The sequence below is a fragment of the Zonotrichia albicollis genome, chromosome 30 (genome assembly GCF_047830755.1).
Source record: "Zonotrichia albicollis isolate bZonAlb1 chromosome 30, bZonAlb1.hap1, whole genome shotgun sequence".
Taxonomy (NCBI): Eukaryota; Metazoa; Chordata; class Aves; order Passeriformes; family Passerellidae; genus Zonotrichia; species Zonotrichia albicollis.
This window is the reverse complement of record NC_133848.1, coordinates 5685251-5694716: the sequence shown is the minus strand read 5'-3', so window position 1 is coordinate 5694716 and position 9466 is coordinate 5685251. Positions and strand designations below refer to the sequence as shown.

Genomic DNA, 9466 nt, shown 5'->3' with positions numbered 1-9466 from the left:
TCCCATTAATTAGTAAGCTCTGTGATCCCATTAACGAGGGAACTGTGAGATCCCATTAATGAGTGAGCTGTGAGATCCCATTAATGAGCTGTGAGATCCTATTAATGAGCTGTTAGATCCCATTAATGAATGAGCTCTGTGATCCCATTAACGATATGTGCAATCCCATTAATTAGTAAGCTCTGTGATCCCATTAACGAGGGAACTGTGAGATCCCATTAATGAGTGGGCTGTGTGATCCTATTAACGAGCTGTGAGATCCCATTAATGAGTGGGCTGTGTCACCCCATTAATGAGTGAGCAGTGAGATCCCATTAATGAGCTGTGTGGTCCTATTAATGAGCTGTGAGATCCCGTTAATTAGTAAGCTCTGTGATCCCATTAATGAGCCTTGTAATCCCATTAATGAGTGAGCAGTGAGATCCCATTAATGAGCTGTGTGATCCTATTAATGAGCTGTGAGATCCCGTTAATGAATGCGCTCTATGATCCCATTAACGATCTGTGCAATCCCATTAATTTGTAAGCTCTGTGATCCCATTAATGAGCTCTGTGATCCCATTAATGAGTTCTGGGATCCTATAAATGAGCTCTGTGATCCTATTAATGAGTTCTGTGATCCCATTAACGAGCTCTGTAACCCCATTAATGAGCTGCCCCTTTTCCCCGGCACATTTGGGGAACAGAACACCCCAAATTCTCTGCGATCCCACTCGGGGCATCCCCTTTGGGGACAAACGAGACCTTCCCTGCCCCCCCTTCTCCTCCAGGGCTGGGAAAGGGACACAAATCGGGGAATTGGTCCCCAAATTTATTTCATTACATAATGTACACTATTATTTAACATACAAATATATATATTTATATATATATAAATATTTAATGATGATTAAATGATTGAAATAAAACAAAGTAAAACAAAATAAAATTGAAGGGCCTCCCGGGTGTGGAAAAAAAATTGGCAAAAAATAAAATAAAATAAAATAAAATAAAATAAAATAAAATAAAATAAAATAAAATAAAATAAAATAAAAAAATAAAATAAAATATAAAATATAAAATATAAAATATAAAATATAAAATATAAAATATAAAATATAATACAAAAATTAAAATAAAATAAAATAAAATAAAATAAAATAAAATAAAATAAAATAAAATAAAATAAAATAAAATAAAATAGTAAAATTGAAGGGGAGTGGCCGAGCCCGGATCTCGGGGGTCCCGGGGGAGCCGCGCCCGGCCCGGCCCGGTTCAGCCCGGTTCAGCCCCGTTCAGCCCGGTTCAGCCCGGTTGAGCCCGGCTCGCCCCGCACCCCCGGTGAGTCACGGCCCGGCTTGGCCGGGCTCGGCTCGCCCCGGGTGAGTCACGGCCCGGCCGCGCCCGCGGGGATTCCTCGGCCCTGACTCAGCCCGGCCCCGCCCGTTCCCACGGGGACAGCCCGGGCCGGGCTCGCACGGGACAACGGGGACGCACGGGGGGTGCGGGATCCCATTAGTGAGCTGTGAGATCCCATCAATTAATGATCCCATCAATTAATGAAATCCCACAGCTCTGGGATCCCATTAAGGAGCTGTGTGATCCCATTAACGAACTCTGAGATCATATTAATGAACTGTGAGATCCTATTAATGAGTGAGCTCTGTGATTCCATTAATAAGAGAGCTGCGGGATCCCATTAACGACCTGTGAGATCCCATTAATTATTGAGATGTGAGATCCCATTAATGAGTTCTGTGATCCTGTTAATGAGCTATGAGATCCCGTTAATGAATGAGCTCTGTGATCCCATTTAGGAGCTGTGCAATTCCATTAATGAGTGAGCTGTGATCCCAGTGTAATGAGCTGTGGGATCCCATTAATGAGCTCTGATATTCCAATAACGAGCTGTGAGATCTCATTAATGATCTGTATGATCACATTAATTTGCTGTGAGATCCCATTAATGATCTGTATGATCACATTAATTGCTGTGAGATCCCATTAATGAGTGAGCTGTGAGATCCCATTAATTGCTGTGAGTTCCCATTAACGAGCTGTGAGATCCCATTAATGATCTGTATGATCACATTAATTGCTGTGAGATCCCATTAATGATCTGTATGATCACATTAATTAGCTGTGTGATCCCATTAATGAGTGAGCTGTGAGATCCTATTAATGAATGAGCTCTGATATTCCAATAATGAGCTGTGGGATCCCATTAATGATCTGTATGATCACATTAATTAGCCCAGGGTGCGTGTTGGGTTATTTCCTGAAAATTTCCTGATATTTTCTGAAAATTCCATTTTTTGGGATTTTTTTTCTCCCGAGAAAGAACAAAATATAAACAATAATTATCTGCTGCAACAGGCGGATCTGTGATTGGTGTCACGTGGTTGTTTTAATTAATGGCTAATCACAGTCGGTGGATCTGTGATTGGTGTCACGTAGTTGTTTTTAATTAATGGCTAATCAAAGTCCAAGTGTGTTTCTCTCTGGTCCGATTTTGTTTAATAATTTTGAATATCAGGATTTTGTTATTCATTCCTTTTCTATTCCTTGTTAGCCTGCTGATGAAATCCTTTCTTCTATGCTTTTAGTATAGTTTTAATATAATATCTAATATATGTTATATTAACTTTTATATATATAAATATATATATTTATATAAATAATATTTAGATATATAAATATATATTATATATTGTATATTGTATATTGTATATTGTATATTTATTTTTATATATTACATATTTATTATTATATGTCATATATTTTATATATATTATGTATTTATATTTTATATATTAAAATATATTTATTATTTATCATATATATTATTATGTATATTATATATATTTATTATATAATAATAATTTATTATTATAATAAAATATTACTATATCTTATTGTGATGTTATATTTATATATTTAATAATGCATATTTAGATATTAATATATACATAAATATATGTTTATGTATATATTATATTATATTTTATTATATTTAAATAAATATATATATAATAAAATATATATAATAAAATTATATATATAATAAAATATATATTTATATTATATATAATATATAAGTATATGAAGTATATAAATATATGTGTTGTATAAATAATAATGTATTATTTAATAAAATCTGAGCATCACCAGCTGCTCCTCCAAATTTTATTGCTGCAATAAACAATAAATAACCATGAAAAACCCAGCAAAAAACAACCCCCCCTTTGCCCAAGGTTTTTTTTTGGGATAAAAAGGGGGAAAAAGAGACCCCGCCCCAGTTTGGGGGGACCCCCGAGTGTTGGGATTTCTGAGCACAGACAGAATTCCTGCCCCGGAGCATTGGGGAGCTTCATCCTCTAAAAAAATGATGAATATTCAGATATATCCAATCTAAAATCTCAAATGGGATTTAAGGTATGAAATTTAACACCATCCAATGCTGTTAAATTATCCGCTACAATCTGAGGAGAAGAGAAAACAAAATCGGGGAATGGGAGGAGCTGGGGGGTCCCGGAGGCTCGGGGCGGACACAAAAAAAAAACAAAAAATAAAATAAAATAAAATAAAACGAAATAAAATAAAATAAAATAAAATAAAGTAAAATAAAATAAAATAAAATAAAATAAAATAAAATAAAATAAAATAAAATAAAATAAAACGAAATAAAATGAAATGAAATAAAATGAAATGAAATAAAATAAAATTTAAAAAGCAGGGAATGGGAGGAGCGGAGGGTTCCGGGGGGGGGGGGTCCTGGAGGCTCGGGGCAGGCACAAAAAAACAAAAAATAAAATAAAATAAAATAAAATAAAATAAAATAAAATAAAACGAAATAAAATAAAATTTAAAAAGCAGGGAATGGGAGGAGCTGGGGGGTTCCGGGGGGGGTCCTGGAGGCTCGGGGCAGGCACAAAAAAACCAAAAATAAAATAAAATAAAATAAAATAAAATAAAATAAAACAAAATAAAATAAAGTAAAATAAAGTAAAATAAAATATAAAATAAAACAAAATAAAATAAAATAAAATAAAACGAAATAAAATAAAATAAAATAAAATAAAATTTAAAAAGCAGGGAATGGGAGGAGCTGGGTGATTCCAGGGGGTTCCAGATGCTCGGGGCGGGCACAAAAACTAAAAAATAAAATTAAAAAGCAGGGAATTGGAGGAGCTGGGGGGTTCCAGGGGGGTTCCAGATGCTCGGGGCGGGCACGAAAACAAAAAAATAAAATTAAAAAGCAGGGAATTGGAGGAGCTGGGGGGTACCGGGGGGTTCCAGATGCTCGGGGCGGACATGAAAACAAAAATTAAATTTAAAAAGCGAGGAGCTGGGGGATTCCAGGGGGTTCCAGATGCTCGGGGCGGGCACAAAAACCAAAAAATAAAATTAAAAAGCAGGGAATTGGAGGAGCTGGGGCGTTCCAGGGGGGTTCCAGCAGCGTCTACTTGGTGTGCTTGACGCTCTGCTCCTGCTGGCGGATGATCTGCGCGATGGGGCTGGCGATGCCGCCTATCAAGGTCCAGTACTCCTCGAAGCTGATGCGCCCGTCCTTGTTCTCATCCAGGTCGCAGATGAGCTTGTCAGCGGCGCGGCGGTTCCCCGTGTCCTGTGGTGTCACACATATCTTGTGTCACTGTGATATCTTTTATGAAAAAAATCCCTTTCCTTAGGATTTTTTTCCTCCTGAGAAGCTGAGAGGCCTCAGGAACAAAATGTAAATATTAATTATCTGCTGCTGTGGAATGCAACAGGTGGATCTGTGATTGGCGCCCATGTTGGTTGTTTCTAATTAATGGCCAATCACAGCCCAGAGAGCCCGAGCCACAAATCTTTGTTATCATTCTTTTTCTAGTCTTAGCTAGCCTTCTGATGAAATCCTTGCTTCTATTCTTTTAGTATAGTTTTAATGTAATATAGATCATAAAACAATAAATCAAGCCTACTGAAACATGGAGTCAGATCCTTGTCTCTTCCCTCATCCAAGGTTAGGGTTAAGGTTAAGGTTAAGGATAAGGTTAAGGTTAAAGGTTAGGGTTAGGGTTCTGGTTAGGGTTAAGGTTAAGGTTAGGGTTAGGGTTAAGGTTAAGGTTAGGGTTAGGGTTAGGGTTAAGGTTAAAGGTTAGGGTTAGGGTTAGGGTTAGGGTTAAGGTTAAGGGTTAGGGTTAGGGTTAGGGTTAAGGGTTAGGGTTAAGGTTAGGGTTAAGGGTTAGGGTTAGGGTTAAGGTTAAGGTTAAGGCTAAGGTTAGGGTTAAGATTAAGGTTAAGGTTAAGGTTAGGGTTAGGTTAGGGTCAGGGTTAGGATTTGGGTTCAGGTTAGGGTTAGGGTTAGGGTTAAGGTTAAGGTTAAGGTTAAGGTTAAGCTTAAGGGTTAGGGTTAAGGTTAAGGTTAGGGTTAGGGTTAAGGTTAATGTTAGGGTTAAGGTTAAGGTTAGGGTTAGGTTAGGGTCAGGGTTAGGATTTGGGTTCAGGTTAGGGTTAAGGTTAGGGTTAGGGTTAGGGTTAGGGTTAGGGTTAGGGGTTAGGGTTAGGGGTTAGGGTTAGGGTTTGGGTTAGGGTTAGGGTTAGGGTTAGGGTTAGGGTTGAGGTTAGGGTTATGGTTGCAGCTGCTGCTAGTCCTGTGTGACTGATGGATGAGTAGGCAATTTGTTATTTTAGGTCGATTTGGTGTAGGCAGATGCTGCTGGTTATTAGGGCTGGGGTTAGGGTTGTGGCTACAACCCGTCCTATGTGGCTGGTGGCTGAGTAGGGCATTAGAGATTTTATGTTGATTTGGCTCTGGTTTTTAATGCTCCTCACAGGGCTGGGGTGATAAATGGCTTGTGTAGGTTCAGACCATGTTCAGGCCAGGTTCAGGGTGAGGGGACCCCCCCAAAACCCCGTTCCTGCACCCCCGTGCTCACCGTCAGCATGTGGTTGAGCTCGCGGCTGAGCATCTTGCGGAAATCCTTCTTGCTGATGCGCCGCGGGTTCTTGCAGCAGCAGCAGCGGCTCGAGTACTTGTCGAAGTTGTTCACCAGCACCTGCACGGCCCATTCCAGCTCCGTGCACTCGGCCATGGTGCCCTGAGGGGACAAAACTCAGGTGAGACCCTCGGGGGGCTCCAGCACAAACCCCCAGAAGGGAAAAACCATTCTTGAGAAAAGGAAAATGGCCCCGGGCGGGTGTGGGGAGTTCTCATCTTCCTCATCACTCCCAAATCCTCGGGGCCACCTAAGCCCGCTCCAAATCTTCGATGCCACCTGTGCCTGCCCCCAAAATCCTCGGTGCCACCTGTACCTGCCCCAGTGGGTGCCACCTGTGCCTGCCCCCAAAATCCTCAGTGCCACCTGTGCCCGCCCCCAGAACTCCTCGATGCCACCCAAAATCCTCAGGACCACCTGTGCCCGCCCCAAACCCCTCAGTGCCACCTGTGCCTGCCCCAAGTCCTCGGTGCCACCTGTGCCCGCCCCAGATGGTGCCACCTGTGCCCGCCCAGAACTGCTCAGTGCCACCTGTGCCTGCCCCCAAAATCCTCGGTGCCACCTGTGCCCGCCCCCAGAACTCCTCGATACCACCCAAAATCCTCGAGGTCACCTGTGCCCGCCCCAAATCCTCGGTGCCACCTGTGCCTGCCCCCAGAGCTCCTCGATGCCCCCCAAAATCCTCAGGACCACCTGTGCCTGCCCAGAACCCCTCAGTGCCACCTGTGCCCGCCCCAGATGGTGCCACCTGTGCCCGCCCAGAACTGCTCGGTGCCACCTCTGCCCGCCCCAGATGGTGCCACCTGTGCCCGCCCAGAACTGCTCAGTGCCACCTGTGCCTGCCCAAAATCCTCGGTGCCACCTTTGCCCGCCCTGCCCTGCCCCGGGGCCGCCTGTGCCGCCCCCGCGCCCGGGCCGGGCCGTGCCGGTGCTGCCGGTCCCGCTCGGTGCCGCGGGGCTCGTTAGGGAGGAACCGGGGCCGGAATTACCGGCAGGAATTACCGGCCCTGCCCTCGCTGTTGCTTCACGGCTGCGGGAACGGCCCGGCGGGGCAGGTCCCGGCTTGCCGAGCACCTCTCCTGTCCCTTTCTGTCCCCTCCTGTCCCCTTCTGTCCCCTCCTGTCCCCCCTGTCCTCTCCTGTCCCTCCTCTCCCCTCTGTCCCCCCTGTCCCTTCGTGTCCCCTGTCCCTCCTGTCCCTCCTGTCCCCTCCTGGCTGCTCTTTGTGCCCCCTGTCTCTCCTGTCCCCTCCTGTCCCTCCTGTCCTCCCTGTCCTCTCCTGTCCCTCCTCTCCCCTCTGTCCCCAATGTCCCCTCCCTGTCTTCGCTGTCCCCTCCTGTCCCCTCCTGTCCCCCCACTGTCCCCACCAGGAAGTTCAGCCTGGGCCTGTCAGGACGGTGTCTCCGTCACATCCCGGTGACAATGACACGGAAACGGCGTCACCTTGGCCAGGCCCGGCTCTTTCCTGCCCGGCCAGGCTGGGGGTGTCCCTTTTGTCCCTTTTGTCCCTGAGTGCTTTAACCCAGCCCAGGGGACAACAGTGACCACAACAGCCACAGCCACAGCCACTGCCACCGCCACAGGGACCTCGAGGGGTGGCCCAGCACTGTCCCCACGCTGGCGACACCATCTGAGGGTGTCCCCAGCCCTGCTGCTCACTCAGGGACCTGCCCTGTGCCACCTCCTGTCCCCTTTTGTCACTCTGACCCTGCCCTGTCCTGACCCAGGGAGGTGACACTGGGCCCAGGGAGGTGACATCGGGCCCAGCCACCATGGGGAGGTGACACCGCTGGGGAGGTGGCACCAGGCCCTGCCACAATGGCCCAGGGAGGTGACACCAGGCCCAGGGAGGTGACACCGGGCCCAGCCACCATGGGGAGGTGACACTGCTGGGGAGGTGGCACCAGGCCCTGCCACAATGGCCCAGGGAGGTGACACCAGGCCCTGCCACAATGGCCCAGGGAGGTGACACCAGGCCCAGGGAGGTAACACCAGGCCCAGGACGATGGGGAGGTGACACCAGGCCCAGGGAGGTGACACCAGGCCCAGGATGATGGGGAGGTGACACCAGGCCCAGGGAGGTGGCACCAGGCCCTGCCACAATGGCCCAGGGAGGTGACACCAGGCCCAGGGAGGTGACACCAGGCCCAGGACGATGGGGAGGTGACACCAGGCCCAGGGAGGTGACACCAGGCCCAACCACGCTCTCCTTCTTGTCCCCACATGTCCCTGTGTCCACCTCTGTCCCCTGTGGTGCCACAGCCCGCGGTCACTCCATCGCTGTCCCCAACTCTCAGAGCTGTCACCAACGGTGGCTTTGGAGTCTGGGGATTCCATCTCCAACCCAGGAACCGAAGGGATTTGGGAGCACAGAGGCCAAAATCTCCTGGGCACCACCCTGCGCTGGCCCGGTGACATCGGTGACATCGGCGTCACCTGTCCCTGCACTGGCCGGGTGACATCGGTGACATCGGCGTCACCTGTCCCTGCACTCGCCCGGTGACATCGGCGTCACCTGTCCTGTCCCCCTGCTGGCAGCGCCCTGCCCGGCCCTGGGGCACCGAGGCTGCTCCGCCGGTGACTCACGGGACAGCCCCGGGGCCAGCCGGGGGCACCGGGTGGCACTCGGGGACGTGGGGACACTGGGGGACATTGGGGGACACTGGGGGACACAGGGGGACACTGGGGACTCAGAGCCACGCACGGCCCCAGCGCTCCCTGCCCCCAGCTCAGCCAGCAAATCCTGCTTTTCCATTGGCAAATCCCCCCTTTCCACTGAAAAATCTCCTTTTCTACCAACAAATCCTCCTTTTCCACTGGCAGATTCCTTTTCCACCAGCAAATCCCAAATTTCCACCAGTAAATTCCCCTTTTCCATCAGCAAATCCTGCATTTCCACTGTCAAATTCCCCTTTTCTACCAGCAAATTCTCCTTTTCCACCAACAAATCCCCTTTTCCTACTAGCAAAATCCCCTTTTCTGTCAAATCCTGCTTTTCCACCAAAAAAATCCCCTTTTCCACCAAAAAATACCATTTTTCACCAAAAAATCCCCTTTTCCACCAATAAATCCTCCTTTTCCACTGCCAAATTCCTTTTTGCACTGGTAAACCCCCCTTTTTCTCCAAAAAAATCCTCCTTTTCCACCACAAATCCCCTTTTCCACCAACAAATCCCCTTTTCCACTGGCAAATCTCCCTTTTCCACCAAAAAGTCCTCCTTTTCCGTCAGCAAATCCCCTTTTTCCACCGGCAGATCCCCTCCTTCTCCCACCAAAAAATACTCCTTTTCCACCAACAAATCCTGCTTTTCCACTGGTAAATTCCTCTTTTCCATCAACAGATCCCCTTTTCCACCACAAATCTCCTTTTCCACCAACAAATCCCCCTTTTCCACCAAAAAAATCCGGCTTTGCCATTGGTAAATTCCTCTTTTCCACTGGCAAATCCCCTTTCCCCCTACAAATCCCCTTTACCATCAAAAAATCCTCCTTTTCCACCAACAAATCC

General features: G+C 46.9%; 1 protein-coding gene across 3 annotated transcripts; it reads right to left on the bottom strand.

Moving 5' to 3' along the window:
• Window positions 1–4059: 4059 nt before the first annotated feature.
• S100A16 (S100 calcium binding protein A16) lies at window positions 4060–7375 on the bottom strand. Of its 3 annotated transcripts, none has more exons than XM_074529307.1 (3): window positions 7326–7375; window positions 5901–6062; window positions 4060–4606 (listed from the first exon to the last, which is right to left on the bottom strand). In XM_074529307.1, exons 2-3 carry the CDS (start codon window positions 6054–6056, stop codon window positions 4442–4444), a joined length of 321 nt encoding a protein of 106 aa, XP_074385408.1. In that variant the 5' UTR covers window positions 6057–6062; window positions 7326–7375; the 3' UTR covers window positions 4060–4441. The 3 variants fall into 3 exon arrangements, with proteins under 3 accessions (XP_074385408.1, XP_074385406.1, XP_074385407.1); XM_074529305.1 differs by lacking the exon at window positions 7326–7375 and adding an exon at window positions 6739–7061 and having other exon boundaries at window positions 5901–6522; XM_074529306.1 differs by lacking the exon at window positions 7326–7375 and adding an exon at window positions 6603–6694 and having other exon boundaries at window positions 5901–6522.
• Between the last annotated feature and the right edge of the window lie 2091 nt (window positions 7376–9466).

Bases quoted from the DNA above. Each gene is read 5' to 3' on its own strand.
- S100A16 (XM_074529307.1), bottom strand. From the start codon at position 6,056: ATGGCCGAGTGCACGGAGCTGGAATGGGCCGTGCAGGTGCTGGTGAAC. The intron at 4,607-5,900 runs GTGAGCACGGGG...GTGACACCACAG, and splicing joins AGCTCAACCACATGCTGACG to GACACGGGGAACCGCCGCGC.